This window comes from Cuculus canorus, chromosome 1 (genome assembly GCF_017976375.1).
Source record: "Cuculus canorus isolate bCucCan1 chromosome 1, bCucCan1.pri, whole genome shotgun sequence".
Taxonomy (NCBI): Eukaryota; Metazoa; Chordata; class Aves; order Cuculiformes; family Cuculidae; genus Cuculus; species Cuculus canorus.
The window spans coordinates 173,571,461-173,591,646 of NC_071401.1; the positions used below are offsets into that span (position 1 = coordinate 173,571,461).

General features: G+C 41.4%; 1 protein-coding gene across 1 annotated transcript in view; it reads left to right on the forward strand.

The window, feature by feature from the left end:
* Positions 1-20,186, forward strand: part of PPM1H (protein phosphatase, Mg2+/Mn2+ dependent 1H) — a 136,050-nt gene that overhangs the window by 90,711 nt on the left and 25,153 nt on the right. The window contains exons 5-6 of the mRNA XM_054051714.1: positions 6,690-6,774; positions 14,641-14,759. Coding sequence (XP_053907689.1) covers positions 6,690-6,774; positions 14,641-14,759 — 204 coding nt within the window. The remainder of the gene's footprint in view (positions 1-6,689; positions 6,775-14,640; positions 14,760-20,186) is intronic.

A 20,186-nucleotide genomic window follows, 5' to 3' on the forward strand; every position in this document is an offset into this window, starting at 1 on the left:
ACAGGAACAGCTCGTGTGCTTGAAGGTGCCTCTGAGAGGTGACTTCCAGGTTTTCTTGCAGGGACTGGATTTCATAATTTCTTTCCCTGGTTATTTTAAAAAGCAGGAGTAGGTGGTTATGTTGCCACAGGAGAGGTACCATACTTGGTTTTGTGCTGGTCTGATGACATGACTTGAATGAAATACTTGGGAAAGCTGTACAAATGAATGAAAAACCTGGGAGTCCTGCTGGAGCAGGGCTGTACTTGGTGGTTCTGCTGCTGAGATGTTAATCCTTGGAGCAGCCAGCGTGGCTGGCAGTCTGCAAAAAGGCTTAGCAGAGTTTTGGGAGGGTTCTTCGTTGTTCCTGCAGGAAATGCTGAAGCACAGTCCTGTGGGAAATTACTTGAACCCTGCCTTTGTGCAGTACTTCACCAAGGCAAGTTCTCACACCTTTTATTGGCTTGAGGAACCTGAAGGATTTTATTGGCTTGAGGAACCGTGAATGAATGAATGTGTCTGAGCAGCCTGCTTTAACCATAGCTTGCATGATGACCTTACATTGTCACAGGGAGAGCCACAAGCAGGGAGAGTGTGTTCCTTCTTAATGCTGTCTTTGTTTGGCTGAAAGAAAAATGATCCAGCGTTTCTTTTCTGTTACAGTATTTCTGTAGACAGCCTGATGCTTGCTCTGAAAAATGTGAAGAAACCAGGGTGGCAGGACTGTTGAGTGGCAGTAGAGGGAAAACGAGGACAGAGGCAGTTTTCATTGACTCTACCCCCTCCTCAAGTTTTTTGCTTGTTTTCTTCTTGGTAGCAATGCTGAGCAGGAATTGGGGCATTTTCAAAACATCTCTTGGGTATTACAGGTGAGAAGCAACTAGGGTTTTTTTCCAGTAGTGCTGCTGAGGGTTGCTGCTTTCACCTCTGGAGTTTTACGATGATGGGTATGTCATCACTGGGACCTGTTTTATTGCCTGATAAACATTGTATAACGGTTTGTTTCACTATCACCAGCCTGCCATAATTCATAAAATTAAGGAAATAATTTAAAGGCTTTGCACTATAATTCCATGATTATTGCCAGTGTGATGATGTGTTTGTTCACCTGGTTCCTAAAGAAACATTGAGAAATGAGACAGTGTTGGGACTAAGGGAGAGTAATTCAGTTTGTAATAAGTGAAACCAAGGTGCCAGGGCTGAATGTATTGAAAGTCATCAGCAATCATAGTTGCTCCAAGTTCCAGTACTTAATTTTAGAGAGGAGAAAAACATTTTTTGACTCTTCTTATAATCCTTTCTTCTTTCACTTCCTAGCAATTAAGAAAATGTAAGTAAACAAAAGTGGTTTGAATCTCAACAGACATTAGCATTGCTCTTCCTTGGTTTCTTTATAGATGCATTTAGTTACCATAGTAAACAAGCACTCATGTAGACTGATTTGTAGTTCTAGGATTTACTACTTTTTTTTTTTTTTTTCCCCCTCAGCTATTTTGCGACACACCTAATTAAAATCTACTGTTTGGTTCGCCTTCGAATGTAATAAAACCCTGCCTTATTCTTTCTGTCAGTTTAATCACTCTTTCTTTGCCATTGACACATTTCTAATACCTCTTGGGGCAGGCCAGGCACTTCTGCTTCATCTGTACCGAATCCACAATGCTTGACACCTTTTGACAGAATGGATTCCCTCCCTGTTGCTTGGAATTAATATATGCTGTCAAAAAGGGGTTTTTGAATGGTTTCTCTTTGTCACCTTTACCTGATTTTTATCCTCTGATGTAGGAAAGTGCAGTTTAATGTTGCGTTTCAAATCATTTTTGGCTGAAGAAGTGTGTAATGGAGTCAGGGTGTCCCCTGAATACTCCTAACAGTAGGAGATTCCTCTTTGTTTTGAACACCTGAATCCCAGTAGACCCATGACAGCAATATAATTACACTTTTGACCTTGTTCAGTAAAGTGTTTCTTTTTATACATGATTAAATGACAGTAACCAACAAAATAGCTTCCTCTAAAATGTATGAGTTTCACTGTTTGTTTCTCATAAGAAACTCAGAAAAGATGCCGTGCAATCCTCAGCTGATTGTATTCTCCACAAAAGGAAAAAAAAAAAAAGGAAAAAAGAGGTGTCTGCTTTAATCATATTAAAAATGCAAAAGCAATTGATATACTGATATTTTCCTTAAGCCAATGTTGATGCTATGTCCTGAGTTTGAGAGGAACAGTACAACACAGTGGCAGACCTTTACCCTTTTGTTGCTTTATTCACCACATGTTTTGAAAGGGAAATATATTCTAAAGAACCAAACATTATTTTAAAGCATCAAATCTGAATGTAGAAAATAGCCATACAATTAAGGTTCTGTGTGAAAGCTGAAATATGCGAAAGATCATTTAGCTGATCACCATAGACTATACAGGTATGTCAATCCAAAAGATAAATTTAGAAGTTTTTGTAGGTTTACATGCAGCTATTTAAGTCCTGGTGTTTCTTTTCATTTGCTCGTTGACGTGAGTGGGCATAGCCCGCTGCAGGGTTTGCTGTGACTACCCAGTCTCGCCTTATGCACTGAGGCACTGACACTTCTATTGCTCCACATACAGTTGTTCAGGTCACGGCTTCTCTGGGTCAGAAAAACTCAGTGAAGTAGGCAGAAGAGAGATACAAAATCAGATTCTTGTTTCTTCCATTGTAGGCTATTTCAACTGCGGTTTGGGGACTCTTTTCGCAATACGTTCCTGTTTTCAGAGAATATTTACCCACTCTGGATTAGTAAACATACTTTCTTTGTTGTGCAGAGCATGTGTCTGTGAAATGCAAGGGCAAGTATGATCCTGTAGTTCTTACAGGTGGGGAGTTAGGTTAGTAGGTTCAAAAGAGAGAAGAGGACTCAGAGAAATCTATAGTTTGTTTTCAGAAGGGATCAAAATAAGTGACTTAATGGCCTCCGTGGCCTCAAGACTTAAGAGCAGTTTCTCCTATTTGTTTTCTCACTGTGAATGGTGATGTGTGGAGAGGGCATCAAAGCTGTAGAGTGGAAGTCATCGCACCAAGGGGGCTCCGGATCTGTGACTCCCAATTTCCTATCCTGCCAAAAACCTTTTGTTGTTTAATTATTACTTCATTGGTGATAGAAATTAATGATTGATATGGGTCTGAAGCAACCTCGTAATCAGAGAATATTTGGTTAGTGTTGACATACTTGTTCCCTGCAAACATGAATCATCTGTCTGCCTTTGGCAGGACTTGCCCTGTGGCTCTGCTATAATGTGCTTCACCAGTGTGGCTGAAATTAAAATGTCACTATTAAACATGGCAGAATCAGATGCTCTCTGGGCACTGCATCTCTTTGAGTTCTTCTTGCTTCCTATGCAGCTATTTCTGACAGTTTAATAGGACAGCTGTATTCTGGTATGAAATAATACATTCATATTTCCACAATGCAAAGGGAGCTAAATGCTTTCAGAGCACTATTTCATTGTGTACAGCTTTCATGCATACCAGAAACAGTAATGCTCATGTAACACAGTGTTGCTTGTTAGTCCATTAGGAAGCGTAAAGTCAAAATTAATTGTCCTGCAGGACCGTATAGAGTGGGTCTCTAAAAGCAGTCATCGGGCTGTTTGCGCTGCGTCAGCCAGGCTCCTTCTCCATGAGCAGTTATCGACTTTGGGCTATTGAATTCAGGGCTCTAGAGGTTGCTTGGTGGGAAAAGCCTTCAGTCGGTGCTTGGCAGCTCTGTCACTCTGAGGTCACGGAAAGGGCAGTTCAGTCTCTGAACCCAATTAGGGCCTGATTCAGCACCTCTTCAATCACAGGAGAAAATCCCACCGAGCGAGGTGGCTCCTGGGCCAGACTTTCGCACCCAGCTTCTCTAGTGAGGTGGCTGATGAATGTGTCCATTTTTGTCACTTAGGCTGTCAGAAATACCCTTTGCTGTCACGAAACGGCTAAGCAGCTGGTGCGGAAAGGTAAAAAGCCTGGTAAGAGGATAATGAGCCCACCAGAGTTTAATTCAGACCAGTGACCTGTGCATGTATGTCTGCATCCCTCCCATTACTCATATCTAGAGCCATCTAATTCCTCGGATCAAATAATTTGACTCTTATGAGCAGCTGTAACTTTCAGATTGAATAAAGTCCAATAGCTGAAATCATTAATGAAAAACATAAAACTGAGGCTCTGTTTTATCAGGTATCAACAACATTGCTTTAATTCCCTCCCCCTCAAAGGGTTGTGGGTTTTTTTTTTTGTGCTGGGTTGTGCTTTTCATCCCAGGTGGCTGCAATTTCTAGTGAAAATAAGTTGAGCTGTGAAAGGTTGACCTACTCGCCTCCGAATGGCTTTTTATATGATGTGAGACCCTCAGGGCCCAATTCTACCCATAGAAGTGAGAATGATAGCTATCAACATATATAGAAAGTATGGCATTGTGCACAAAGAAAAAGGTGAATCCCAGAGTGGTCTGAGTGGTCTTTAAAATATGGATTTCCTGTGAAATACTGATTAGAGGAGAAGTAAAGGATAATTTAAAATTAGCCTGACACTCTGGCAGTTATTTCAATGTATGTTTTTTTACACTAGCTCTTTCAGAGAAGCACAGGATCAGTAGATCCCTTATGACTCTCTTAAACTGGTGTGTAAAGTTTGGTTAGTGTCTGATCAGTTGCTTTGATCAGTCTAATCTAAACTGTTGCCAGACTACTTCCTCTGTACTAAAGCCACAGTCCCCTTAAATGGAGGCCTACTCAAGTGAGTCATATTACATACGAAAAGGTTATAAAAATTGTCCACTGTCTTTGAGTAAATGAGTCTGGTTCAAAGCTGAATACTTTAGGAACTGTAGAAATAAAAGCAAAGGTATTACAGAGAAGAGGTGATGGAGTTCTTAATTTCTAAATTGCTGTCTCAGCAAGTCCAAAAGGAAAATTTTCAGCAAACTAATATTATTTTTAACTGGACCAGCATTTTTGTGGGCCTGTAATGTGTTCCGATCCCATAAAGGGGAAAAAAAATCCATCAAAAATTCTGCACAGATTTCTCTTAAGTCATTAATGAGTTGCAACCACCACGTCTGTCTCGTTTCAAGCACACAGTATTGGTTTTAATTGTAGCAGTTGAGGACCAGTGGGACCTTTAAATATGTAGGTTGCATTCTTTCCACCTGTATTTTCTACATAGGATTATTTGCAAGGGAGTGCTGGAAGTCCGGGAGCAGTAAATTTGTCAGAGCAGAGCTGTTTTCTCCTCATCACTAGAGCTTTTTCCCGCATCTCCCATTTTAGTGCCATCCTGTACCTGTCTATTCTTAGCCACATGAATCTCAGAAATGTGAACAATTCCTTTTGTTGTTGATAATGCTCCTTCCTTTTGCATGCTAGCAATACTAGATGATCATTCGGAGACAATTTTAGTCCCATATCATATCCAGAAGACTTGGAAAGTTATGCAGTGCCAATAATTTTACAGAACTGGTTTGTACCCGGACTGATTTTCTCAAGATGTGTGTTTTGAATTTAGCGGTTAAGTTTTCAGTCTTCATGTGGCTACCATATTTGTTGGTTGCATTGCAGTGCCATCAGAGTACCTGACCTAGAAGCAATGCCAGCAAATTGATCAAATTATCAAGAGAAGTAAGTTTATCATGTGAATATCCCATCAAGCTGAAAAGGTCACAGAAAGGAGACTGTTTAAAACATAGAAACTGGACTTTTTTTTTTTTCATCTACACCTAATTGTGTGCAGGTTCAAGAGGAGAGCTAGCACACTGTTACAGTCTAAACACTGAATTAATCTTCTGATGGTTGAGAAACAGGTCCAAAACAGGCATTAAAATATATGGCATGATACGTAGTTGATCCAACTCTTCAAAAGCGCCAAGTGTTACTATACTTACAGAGCTGTGTAAATAATGGAAAGATAAAAGAACACAATCCTGTGAGGAAATTCATGACCACAGAGCGCAGTAGGAATATTGGATAAAGTCTTACCTCTTGTGACTGTGGCATTACACCAAGGAAAAATCAGACTGTATTTTGCATCCAGCATAGCGGATTGTTAAGAGGCAGCAGGCATGTTTTTTGAGAGAATTTTCTCTCTGCCATTTGCAGGAGGATGTGTAAAATCTCCTGCCTGAGCTATAGTCATTCCATTACCTGTTTTCTTTCAGCAGATAACTAGTTAAGTTTGTGTTAAATGGGATTTACTTTGCCATTTCCATTTGCTGTTGGAGTAGAAATGTTCCGACATGACATATGACCAATCAATAATTGGAAAGTGCTTGCATGAGTCATTTGAAGCCAGTAGTTTAGACACTGTCAGCCACAACTGGGATTAAAACCTGCAAAGAGTTGTTCTACAATCAGTGATTCTGCAGCATCTCCTCTTGGTGTCTGCATTTCACTTAATAAGGATACTCTGTAGACATCAAATGAAATAACTCTTGCCTTTGTTGCTTGGATGTTTTTGTGATCTCTGAAATGAGCTTGGCATATACAAATATACTTTGTTATCTAGCCTAAAGGATGCAGGGCAGGAATTATTATCCTGTTCTGATGACAACTTGAGTAGAAAAGAAATGGCTTTATTTTACTGTGACTCTGCAGAGAATAAGAGTGTGACTGTACAGTGTGGTTTTCTGGGTATTTTTCCTTATTTTTTTCTCCTCCCTCTCTCCCCCATACTGATGATGTTTTATTACTGTTACAGGGCTATAATAATCCGAAATGGTGAAGTCATTCCAATGTCTTCAGAATTCACTCCAGAGACTGAACGCCAGCGACTTCAGTACCTGGTAAGAGACCCAAGGACTAAATCAGTTGCTGCTGATGACAAGCACTGCTCAGTAATATCTAAGGTTCAGACACATGCCACTGAGTTACTGTGGCTCAGTGAAGGACCACATATCCGCTGAACACCAGCAACTGACCATGTATGTCTTTCAGCCATCAGCAAATGTGGAGAAAAGCCTGCTGGTGCAAATTCCAATGAAAGGAGTCATAATTATGTCTCCTGCGAAGGCCATTGATTAGTATGGCTGTGCTTATGTACCTTCTTCAGCTGTAGACCTTCAGCAGCTGATGGATGTTGGAAAATGGAGTTAGCACATAGAGCTGGCAGGCCGCAGAGGTATTTCAATCCATCCCAGTGTTTACTGTGTGACAGTATAAAGTACCACAGAATGCTGCTTCTGTGCATGTGAACAATACTGTAGGGTTTTGGTCATTTTGTCTGATAGTATGCCAGTAGCATCTCAGTCAGGGAAAAGGTATCCCTCTTGGAGGTGATCTCAGTGACCATTGGTGTCTGCAGGATAGGATGAGTGTCAGAAGTTATATTTAGTATAGCTGCACCCACAAAGCTGGGACAGGGTGACTAGCTGAGGTCATGTGGAATGCTTTGTATACTAAGTTGTGTTGGATGATAGAAACGTAAGTCAAAATACACGGTGTTATTTGTTGTGTGAAAAATCCTGTTACTTTTTAAGTTTTTCATTGATGGTCGGATCAGTTGGTTGAAGCTGGTTGGCTTTTTGTCAAAATATCATTCCTAACACAGCCAAGAGATTTCTCTTGTGCTTCTTCCGGTCTCCTGCTTTTTCCTCTTAAAATTTAAGTTTTTAGTAATTTAGAAATTTAAGCCAGGAGAGGCTCAGTGTCAGCTTTGATTGACACAAGGTGGACAGGCTAAGGCTGGTGGCGTCTTTTATCTTCATCCTGGCCCAAGCACTGTGGTTTGAAACTAGGCAAAATGCCAGTGGTTGACAGTGGAGGTGGAAGGTTTTTAAGGAAAAAACTGTACATGTTTCCGGAGTTGTCACATTTGATTTTTAGTCAGGTTCACTGGCTTGAAGCTGAAAATTTCAGAGGAAATGCAGCTTTAGGAGAGTTCATATTCAGACAACCAAATGGAAAAGATAATTTGTTTGCCTCTAAAATAAAAGGTATCTTTGTTATCTAGTGAGTCTGCTGCTTCTGTAGGAAATATGAGATAAAGCATTGCCTACAAGGGCTTTTTTTCTCTTTTGATGTCCTTTCTGGCTTACATTTGAAAACAGCAGTTGATCTGAAAAGCGTTTCTACTGTTTCCTTTGGGAAGTTCCTTTACCTTTGTTTGTTTATTTTAATTCTCTGTGTAACAAATACGCTGGGGCTACGGGTATCATGTTCAGAAGAAAATTCATGCAAGAGGGCAAGGGTGTGAAACAAAATTAGAGATTTTCAAACGTAACATTCCGTAAGTAACATTTTTACTCCAGCGTTTAAAAAAAAAAAAAAAAGACAACCCTAAATTTCTTACAAGGTTGACATAAATAATACACTCGAAAGGTTGCATCTGTCTTGCTGATTAGATCCCAAATAATTCTGCTTACTCACCTTGGCTGTCCCCAGGTTCTGCCATCTATTGTACCATCGATATCCCTCTTCTGCTGTTCTTATGTGAAAGTTACTTACCTTGTATTTATTTTATTTGCAGTTAAAAGTGAGTTTCTTTGTTTCAAACATGTCGCACTGCTCTTCCCGCACAATAGGAAGAAAATCACTTAATCATTTTATCATAAGTATTTTACTTGGTAAATGCAGTGATACTGTTCACTGTGGGGAGGTTACTGCACAGGCAAAGGGAGGGTATGGGTTTACAGCCTGAAGGCTACTAAGCATTGGTTTCCTCTTCAGTAGACACTGTTAGTCAAGGTGAAGGAGCTTTCCTCTGCCTTTAATGCCTATTGATTGCTTCAGCCACACAGACCGTGGCTTTAGGTCTTCTTTTCTGGGCCCTAATTTCCATGTGCGAAGAAATCTGGGGGATAATGAGTTGTTGAGGTCATATGAGCATCTCTATATGAAGTCCTCCAGCCTAATCTTAGACAAAACTATGCTTCAGCTGGTACAGGCTGAGTAACTGAGAGAGGGAGGAAACAAATGTTTTCCCTGTTGAGCTGCCATTTTAATGTGGATTTATTGCCATGTATCAGAGAACGGTCTTGGGCATAGGCGTCTGGCATGGCAATTTCAAAAGAACAAATTGACTGCCCAGTCGTTCTGACTTTTGGGCAGCTCTGGGCATGGTCATCCCTCCATCTCTACCTGCACCCTGGGTTTTTTTTGCAGTGCAAAGACAGCATTCAGCTGCAGATTTCAGGCAGGCCCTATGACAGGGACAGACTTCTGTATTAGGGGACTTGTGAGAGTATTGCAGAAGGCCATCAATCCTTCAGTCAGAGAGCACTTCTTAAGATCATAGAATCGTACAATCCGTAGGTTGGAAAAGACCTTTGAGATCATCAAGTCTAACCGTACCTGTCGTATCCCTAAGCACTTAATCTGCCTGTCTTTGAAATACCTCCAGGGATGGTGACTCAGCCACCCACCTGCGCAGCCTGTTCCAGTGCTTGATAACCCTTTCTGTGAAGAAGTTTTTGCTAATGTCCAATCTGCTTCCTCTGGTGCAGCTTGAGGCCATTCCCTCTTGTCCTATCACCTATCACTTCGGTGAAAAGACCAACGCCCACCTCTCTACAACCTCCTTTCAGGTAGTTGTAGTCAGTCATAAGGTTTCCCCTCGGCCTCCTCTTCTCTAGGCTAAACAACCCCGGTTCTCTCAGCCGCTGGACACGCTCCAGGACCTTAATGTCTTTCTTGTAGTGAGGTGCCCAAAACTGAACACAGAATTTGAGGAGTGGCCTCATCAGTGCTGAGTACAGAGGCAGAATCACTGCTCTGGTCCTGCTGGCTATGGTGTTTCTGATACAAGCCAAGATGCCATTGTCCTTGGCCACCTGGACACACTGTTGGCTCATGTTCAGTCAGCTGTCAACCAACACCCCCAGGTCCTTCTCCTCTAGGCAGCTTTCCAGCCACGCTTCCCCAAGCCTGTAGCGCTGCATGAGGTTTTTGTCTCCCGAGTGCAGGACTCTGCACTTGGCCTTGTTAAACCTCACCCTGTTGGCCTCTGCCCACCAATCCAGTCTGTTGAGATCCCTCTGAAGAGCCTCCCTACCATCAAGCAGATCAACAGTTCCTCCCAGCTTAGTGTCATCCGCGAACTTACTAAAGGTACGTTCTGAAAGCCTTGCACTAGGATTTCCTTGGTCATTTGGTGTCTGTAGAGTTTCTGTGCCCTGTACTGCTTCCCTTTCACTGGTAACTGTTCTTAGGCCTCCTTTCTTTAGAAATTTTGTATCTGTCTTTTTCTTTTTAGCACTGTGGTAGCAGAACTCCACACAGCACCCACTTCAGGAAAGCCCTGGTTTCTGGTATTGGTGTATCTTGAAGGAAAACAAAATCCAGTATTGACTGGGCACTGCTCTGATACATTCAGCAGTTGTGCAGGCAGTGACTGCCAGAGGCAGTTTTCCTTTCATCTTCTAGGGAGACTATTAATTTCAGTCATGATAGTCTAAATTGCAAAAGTAAATGGCATAGATTTTGTTACTTACTCTTTGGAAAACGTGTTTAAAATGAATGAGTGTATTGCAGATAGATGTATTTCTATTAGTTATCAAAATTGCACTTTGAAGATGTCGGATGAGGTCAAGGTGATGTTAGTGAATACCATGTCCATTTGTATAGCCAGGTGGTGCCCCGAAAGTTCACAGCTCAGACCAAAGATGCTGCACTGCTGCTACCACGGCGGGCTCTACTATTAGTAGAGACTGGGTCACCATCAGTAGCAGTGAGCCATGGGTGCTTCTTGTGTTTGGCACCATTCAAACAAAGGTTCATGAGCCCAGGCAGGCATGGGTTCAAAGAGGGACCGATTTTTATTTCATTGTTCGGGTGAGGATTAACTGATACTAACTGTTCTGCTGAAGGATATCAGGGGAACCTAATCGTGAAGAAGAAATTAACCTAGATCTCCTAAATGTCAATTCAGTGCTTCAACTGCAAGCCTGGTGCATTGTAATTTTCTTACAGTTTGTGGCTACCTGCGTCACCCCGTGTAGGATTGCTTTGGCCATCTGACACACTGAACAGTGCTGTGGTAAGAAAGATGTGTGGTTTTATGGAAAGGATCCTGGCTTTTTATAAGAGAAGAGACCAATCCAGGGATGGATTTGGCTCCTACTTCACTCTTTCTTTCTACCACCACCTCCTTTAGTTTTATTCTCTGTTTGACTTAAACATGTCCATATTATAATGAGTGAGTAATGCGCAAGACTTCCAGATGCGTTGTGCTGTGCGTGCTGTTTCGAGTGGTAGTCCCATATAGTAGAATATCCTGTTGGAGAAAATGGCACAATAAGATAAGTTGATGAAGGGGGACACAGCAATTCTGAAAACAACACAGAATGCGGTGTAACCCCTAGTGCCAGTGATGTCCCAGTGCAGTGCATATTGGAGGAGATGGAAAAGGCATCAGCAGGCCTTATCGAGGTATGGTAAGATATGTGCAGTGTTCCTGGCTACCTGATTAAGTGACATACTAGTGTGTAAGTCTAGGCTTATCTTAATTTTGCATTTGCTTTGCTGATCACCAGGAAACACAGCTGGAAGTAAATGGCCTTCTGAAAGAAATGTGACTAATATTTCCTTGAGTGGACTCCATTTTTAACAACTATTGTGGAATGTGATACATCTGTCCACAAAATACACCACAAAATGGCAGAGAACCAAAAACGTATGATGCAGACTCTGCCAGATTTATGCCAAAAAAATGTAATAGCTTCTGAAAGAAAAATTATGGAAAATATTCCAGTTCTACAGAGTAACAAAGTTGTCTGAACACACCTCATAAGGAGTTTTGTAGTCACTCTTTTTATTGAATCTTAAGTTTTCTGAATGGTGTTTCTGATCTGAGGTTCTTGTAAATTGAGATTAAACAAATGAACAACTGGAAAATATAGTGCCTCATTACAGATGAAATTCTGGTAGTCAGTTCACTTGTTTCTCATTTGATCACCTGAGGGGATTTCATGGTGTCTGCTTGTAGAACTACTTGAAAGATCTGTAGATTTTTAAAGCGTTGCTTTTTATTTATTTTCTGGTTCTGCTGCCCAACACAGTTTGATTGGAGTGGAGCTGGAGAAGAATCTGGCATCGCAATAAATGGAGATGTTTTCAACAAACCTGACTGGAAGTTGCAGCTGAGCACTATAGTAAAACATTCTTCTCTGTATAGAATTACTAGTGAAGCATCAAAAATAATTGTTAGCAAAGCATAAAAACACAGATCAGTTTTCTTAAAAGAAGCTCAACAAAAATCCTTATTTCTTCACATAAGAATTCAGCTCACAGACACTAGAAGCTTCCAAAATGCTCCTTTCCCTCTGTTCCACTGACGCCAAAAATATTAGAATCAAATTAAGATCCCTGGATTGTAAATCAAGCATTGAGGTTTGGCTGCAGAAGAGAAATCTTATTTGAACATTAGCAGTCCACTGGTAACTCTGCCAGCTTTATTAATCTTATTTCACTCTTGACCTCAGAATTTCCATCTGAGTAAATCTTTATGAAATGCGGTCTCTCCCAATCGCTTTACCTTTTCATTTAAGGAAATTTTTGCTTTTAAAGGAAAAAATGCTAAAAGCCTGTAACTTTTTTCTTCTGTACCTGTGATCCAGTCTAATAAGTAATCTGGTAATCTAAAGGTTAAATAACTTCATTTTTATGCCAGATATGAAGGGTTTTTGCTTTAAATAAAGCTGCTTGTTTTGTAGGCAGACAACATTAGTCTTTAGCTAGAAGTGGTTTGTAATGATTTAATCAAGATAGGCTGTGCATTTTTAGAAGTGAACTGAATTGCACTTTCCAAGCAGACTGACTTCATTGTTTACAATATCATAGACTAGAATCAATTAAAAAATACCAAAAAAAGTCCAATGCTCTGCTGTCAGTGTGTGGCAACACATCAAATAAGTCATTAGTGCTGTTACATCTTTTTTGCAACTGGAATGAAAATAAATAAAAAGTTCACATGTACTTTTAAATAATGAACCCAGAGTTCAGGAAATATGAAGAGCCTCATCTGGACCGGTACTGCTAGACCTCTCAAAAGTCCCTAGTGCTTCTCTGCCGTTTCTGTAATGAGGAACAGTGACACAGTTAGAGATCCTCAAAAACAATATTTGGGGGGGGGGGGGAGGGAGGGAGGGGACTCTGGCTGACTGTAGACTGCAGGAAAAAAATTAATTCCCTTAAGTATACAAGGAGAGAAAATTTGATGTAGCTCCTGTTCCAGGAAGAGATCACAATGTCAAGATCACACTTGCATGCTTGAAAGCCACTCTTAAGAGCAGAATCCAATCCTGTTGGCTGCACACAGCAATCTCCCTCAGCACCGTTTCAGCCAAGCTTGAGGTGTTTTCTAGAAGGTTGTTTGTTGACAGGAACGGGGAGAAGCTGAAGGAAGGTTAGTGCTGTGATGTGCTGAGCCTGATCCAACTCCTATTAAATTGAGTGGGAGCAGGCTCGGCCCTTAAATGCAGGAAATATTTTATTGTGAACTATCTGCATGATAGCTGCCAGGTAGATCAATAAGGGCTTCCACTGCTTCCTGCCGCTCACCTTTGATGAGCACTAGATTTATGACAAACCCACAAACTAAAGCCAGCTCATTTGGTCTGTCCTGACGGCAGCTGCTGCTGAAGATAAGACAGACTTTATTGCCTTAACTGGCTGGATAAGGAAAAAGTCATCTGCAGAAAGGTTAAGAAACACAACTTTTTTCAGTTCCCTAGTGAATTTGACTGTGTCTTCAGAAGAGCTCACTTACAATGCGGCTTTGAGAAGGGAGGGGAAGGGTTTGTTTATGCAAATATTAAAGAAAAATGAGTGAGGTTTACTTGGAAAGAAGGAATACAGGATGTTTAAGAATTAACCTATTGTGTCAGGTGATCTGTGTTAAATCCAAACCAAGAATCTGTGTGGTGTACAAAGAGCCTTGTGATGCTTTTGAGTACAGTCAGCTCTCGGGCACATGTGCTGCATGAATGGCTCAAGCAAAGAGGCCTCCTGGCATCTGCAGAGCAGCACATCAGAGAGGGCAGCAGCAGTCAAACCTTAACACCGTCAAAAATGTTAGTTGCAGTTGTGACACAAAATTGTTTCTGCTTTTCTTAAAGGCTATCCTGTACAAAAGAAGTAATTTTTAGAGAACAAGACAATAAAGTGCTCTGCAACTCCTTTTTATTTACAATGTCTTATGTGATGAGGTGCAGCATACTGAGCTGGTAAAAGGGAACCTTTTTCTCAAGGCAGTGAAAAAGTAAAGTGTGGTGATAACATTAGTTTGTGGCATAGCTGAACTGGGAGTCAAAAAGCTTGAGCTTCATACCACACACAACTCTCTAAGTCTCTGCTCACTCAGGGGCTTTGTCCTTTGACTGTTGCCCTCTCTTAGGTCAGAAAAGGAGATATGATGTGTTTTACAAAGCCCTGTAGACTCCTTCAGGGTCAGTGGATGGGGCTTACTTTAGCTATCCCAAATGCTGAGGAGCGGAGAGACGTGTGACCTGTAAAGGTCCCTTCCAACACAGAGCATTCTGTAAAGTAGTGAATTTTGAGGGCAGTTTTCTGAAATGGAGCTTGTAGTCTCCCTTGTTTAAAAGGGGGGAAAAAATGTATGTGGGAAGGGGATGGTAGTGCTACTTCATTAAAAATGGATTATGTCTTGTTTTATGATGTTCATGTGGTATCTGTGGCTTGGTTTCTGCCCACAGGCTTACATGCAGCCCCACTTGCTGGGAAATGAGTTCACACATTTAGAATTTCCACGGAGGGTGCAGCGCAAGGAAGTTGGAAAGAGGATGCTCTACCGTGATTTCAACATGACTGGCTGGTAAGAATGTCTCTCTCTCAGAATGGGGTCAGCCTTCTCTCCAACCAGTGCTTGCTCTGTGCTTGCCTTTAATTAGTGTAAACCGTATCAAATATGGAGGTGTATGCCTGGATACTAAGAGGAAGGATATTTCGTTCTTTCGGATGTATTTTTCTTTTAGAAAATGTTTTCAATAGTTTGACCTCCATCCAGAGCCAAGACCTCTGTTCCTTTTAACGTGTGAGCACTCAAAATGGAACAAACACATAAAGGGGAGCGTGTGCCAGGAGGTCTCTGAAAGCTAAACAACTTTCCTATCTTGGAAGTAGCTTTCTATAGAATCTGAATCAGTGGACCATCATGCCTTTGCATGCCAAGGAATGCTTGCAGAAAGGAAGAGCTACCTCCTACACTCCAGTACAGCTGACCATGATTTGGGTAACCATTCAGGAATTGTTTTAGAGACAGTCCTATTTGAATAAAATTCATAGCCAGCTTCAAATGAAAAGGCTTGCATGAATCGTATTGACTCATTGAATTGAAGACAAGAAGAATGATGAGTTTTTGTCTCTGGCTAAATGTCTCCATTGTTTTGTGTGGGTTCAAGAGGCTCCTTCTCAAGTGACTCCACTCACTTAGAGAAGTCCTAATGCTTGATGTTGTGTGATCTGTGTGTGACCTGTAAAGACAAAGACCCTATCTATGCAAATGGTTTTCACTTACATGCTGTTTGTGTTTTAGAAAATATCCTTTCAGGAAGGGAAAGAATGGAGGGTATTAAAAAGCCCTTAATTCCTGTAGGTTTGGAGACTTGGATGTTCACATGCAACTACACTCCACATGCTTCTCATTTGTCCCATACTTTATAGACCATAAATGTAATGATGTTTTAATGTCAGAATAATGACCTAAATTTAATATTAATCTGGAGTGTTTGTGCAGAACATGTTAATCTGGGAATAACAATTGTTGTCCATCATCTTGAACAGCTGCTGGTAGAAATATGCAGTCTTACCCCAAGAATGATGACTTCACATTTTAAAAAGGCTACAGGAATGAGTGAAAGAATAGAAACAGAATGAGAACATTAGATCAACTGAGGACTTAAACAGTGAAACAGTTGGAAGATCATGAGACATTCTCAGTTTCTGCAAAAGGGGTTTTCTTTTTAAACTTCTGGATGTCTCTTAAGGCATCAGTAAAGAATGGCTTCATGTAGACTTCCAAAAGCTCTTTTTCAAGATGCAAGATGCTAATGAAAAAAAAGAAGGGGGGGGGGGAGGATAAAAGCCCTCTGATTTTGAGGAGAGCTAGAGAAGTATCATGAGCCAAGAACTTCTGAAAGGAGGGAAAGAGCAGAGTTCTTTCACCATAGTTGGAAGGCAAAGAAGGTTTCTCCAGGTTCTTGGGAGTTGTTTTGCATTTCTCCACTTAGTGGTCTGGAAAAGAAATGAGGTTAGAATAGTTGAAGTTGTAGCATTGGCAGGTGACACCACAGCTCTTTTCCTAGTAAACAAGAAGGGCCATGAGGAACTGCAAAGAATTAAATTATTTACATGAACGGGCATCACAGTGATCAAATTTGTTGTTGATAAATACCAAATAAAGCACAAAGAGGGGAAAAATAACGATTTTGCACACTAGAGATTCTAAATGAGCTTGAAAGCCATGTCAAAAAGCTCAGTGGAATTTCTGCTTACTGTGATTTTTCCAGTCAAAATCGCCAGTGGCATTTTTGGATGCATACAGGGCTGGAATGGTTAAAAATGAAACAAAGAGATGATTCCACGCATCAGTTTGTACTTTGTGAATCTGTGCATAGCACTTCACCTTATTAAAAATTGTTATTGCATAGCTAATACTGTTTGGCATTAGAAGAAAGATAAATAAGAAGGAATGCAAATTTCAAACGTAGAATATTAAGTAAGGTAGAAGAGTAAGTCTAAATGGATGGCAGATTTTATTCAGTGTATTGTTTTTCAGTACTGGCGTGTGAACTCTCGTTAACTGGCATATGGCAGGAGGGAGAAGAGAGTTGATTTTCCTGTTGATTTTTCTGAATTTCCTGAAGTGTAGGTCACGTGTTGATCCAATTAGAGATTCTAATATGGGCAATGAAAAAAATTACCATCAGTTTAGCACAGATATGCTTAGCTGTAAGCAGTTATTCCAGAATAAATACTTAAACTGTGACTTGAAAATTCAAGTCTGAATTCACCTCAGTGTTGTCTCAGAAAGAGGTGGCCTGTGCCAAGCAAAAGCATGTGGAGACTGTGATGAGGCTACCTCTCCCTGCTGTTCCTTTTGACTTCTGGCTGCAAGTGGAAGATGGGGGCTATGTTTTTCTCTGAAAAAAAACACATTAGAATCTTTTTGCTGCTTCATATCCCACAGCTAGCGCATCACTTATCTCTTTGTTTGCCTCAGGACAATAAAATGGTGAGGGAATTGCTCTATCACCATACGTTTGTCTAAGTCAGAGCCCTTCTAAATAAGGATCCGTTTCTTTTTGCAGGATGTTTGCCCAAGGGAATCTTGTTTTCCATTGAATTGTATGCAGTGATCTCCTAAGCAGAGGAGAAACAATCTGTTTCTATTTATCCAAAATGGTTGAGATTACAGACAAGATGTTAGATTTCCAGCTTGGTTGCCTCTGAGATGTGATGGTTTGAGGTGGCTGGTGTTTCACAGGGGTCATTTTCCATTCCAAGGATATTGCTTTTATTTTCTTCCCTTTCTAATTCCTACATGTAACTGATGGATCTGGACACAGTGACTGAGGACATGTCTGTTCTCCATTTATGTCTAAAGACAATATCTATCATGGAGAATAAATTAGCATATGTGTTTCTTTTCTAGAACACGTCACATGGAGGATTGGCCAGCCAGAGCTCGGTACGCTAATGCACTGCCAAACTTTACCACTTAAAATGCAGAAGATCAATTGTCTGCACCTTGTTCTTAGTCACAGACTTCATGTGTATTGACGTTTGCGTGTGCATATAGAGAGCTGTGGGTGATGTTAGGAAGAAACAGGCACTCTTACACTTAATTACCAAATCCTGTAGTGAGAGGGTGTAAAACTCTGCTCTGTTGTTTCCTCAGCAAAATGAACTGTTTTATTTTAAAATTCAGGGCACTTTCTGTGTTTTCTATTAGAAGCTGTATGATCATTTTTTGCTCTTCGTTTTTACCCTTCTGTGCTCTGGAGCTTTTCAGATTCTCAACAATGGCTTGGCTTGCCCAGCTTGTTTGGATTACAAAAGGTTATTGTCTTTGGGTCTGTCATAATGCATTTGGCCTTTTATTTTTGCTTTTTCTTTCTTTTTTTTTTTTTTTTATGTGAAGTTTCCACACTGGCTTTGCCTCAACACCCCACAGTGGTAGCAGAGCTGCCAAGTTTCCCCACAGCATTAGGACAACCACTGATCCAGCAATGTGTACTGCATCACCAGTCTAGGCTGCCTGGAACTGCTCTGAGACCAGCCTTTTTCTTCTCCCTCTGGCTCTCCCACCCTTTCTCTACATTGGCAGTTGGGATGAGAAATCCACTGTATTAAATATATCTAAAATAAATTCTATTTAGGTGGGAGCTGACCAGGAGTTGCTCCTCCTGCACCCTCACACCACGCATGTTGTGGTTGAGCAACCATTGCAAAACAGGTACTATAGCTGGCACGGCATCTTAAGAGCTGTCTCTCCTGCTGAACAAGCCTCCGAGCTGTCTTGAGCCGTAATTTGCTGGCAAACAACTGTGTTACTGACAGTCTTTCACAGCTGGGTCTCTGGCCTGGGGTTTTCAGGCCCATGGCTTGCAGAGGTTAAACTTATGTCAGAGAAAGAATAGTTCTGGTGGGTTTGACGAGTCCTGGCAGCAGAAGCATCAGGGAAAACTCAGTGGCCGTGGAAGCCAAGTGGTGTCAGTGCTAAAAAGGGGTGCAGGTCGCCTGAGGAAGAAATATACAGGAGGTGGGAAAGCAGGCCTGATGTTAACTGCTCCTTTAGAGGACTACACAAAATTAGTACTCTCTGTCTCTGCCTTTTAAATAAAACAGTTGGTCAGGTTTTCTTTACTCATTGGTGAATCCATTTTGAACAATTTTGAAGTACTTTGCTCTGACTATATCCTAGACACCTTGAAAAACCTAGTTTTCTGGTTTACTGTGTCCCTCACTGGCCTAGTGGCTTCTTCTGAGGTTCTCCTCTTCAGCCTCCTGCAGGGCTGGAGGAGCCATACAGCGCTGCAGCTAAAGTCATCCAGAAGACAGTACCAACTGGCATCAACTTTGGTGATTTCAAAGGTAATTTTTTGCTCCTTCTTGGAGTGCAGAGGTCTTTCTGCTGCTTGTAGTAAAGTGGAGTTCTTTAAAGGCTTGTTTCCAGATGACAGCTTTAGCTTTTTGTCTTAGGGTGGCAGAAGAGCCCTAGATAATAGGTCCATTTTTTGACCCGATTTGTTGGTAACTTCCTTTGCACCCAGAGTTGAGCTGTACCCTGTCAAAAATAGTCTGAGCTGGTGTAGTAGCAACCATGCATCACAGGCTGAAGCCCAAGGCAGCATCAAGAACCCTCGCCAACTCCATGTCCATATATCTGGCAGGCAGGGGCTGTGGCACACAGTTAGCCACCTGAGGTTCAGCCTGTGCCAGGGAATCGCCTGCCCGCGTGATTTATTCCAAAGCAAGGAGGCTGGTGTCCTGTGGCAAGCACTAAGAAAAACCCATTTTATTCTAGAGTCAATATTGTCCACTGCCTGGAAAGCCGCCAGCCTGCTCTATGCTCGCCCTTTTCTTTCCAACAGGGAATGTCTTTCAGCCTCTAAGCATCTGATTAAAAAAGCAACTTCACTTTTCAAGCTGTTTTATTTTGTTTGGGATGGATGCCTTTTGCTTTCATTGTGCAGCCTGCCTTGCCGTCTGCGGTTCAGACTCCAGCTCACAAAAACCAGGCTCTCATTAATCACTTATTGGGGATCCAGAATACCCTGGTGAGAGCCAACGTACATGTTTTGCTTGGTAATGCGCGAGCTGATTTGAACAAATATTGCCAATGCGGCTGCTATCTTATTCTTTATTGCTGGACTGGATGTCCTTTGACAGCGCGTTCAGGTAGCCTGCCCGAGGAATGCCTGAGCAGATTGAGAAATGCCACAGAAATGCTTTATGGAACAGGCGCCCGCACTGCACCCCGCTTTAATATAAATTGATTTATTGAATCAAGCGCAGAAGCCCTGCTACAGAAACCTTGGGCTATATCCTCTGGAGAACCACCTAATAAAACAGCCCCAACTGACACTCCTCATTAGCTTTTCCACCGATCCCAAGGCAGTATTTAAAGTGACAGTGTCCCTCTTTTTGGCCTGAATTTATCTGCTGGCTAATGCCTGTGGGTCTAATTAGCTTAGCATTATTAGTCTTATTCAGATAAGCTGCATTTCCTAACAGCTTG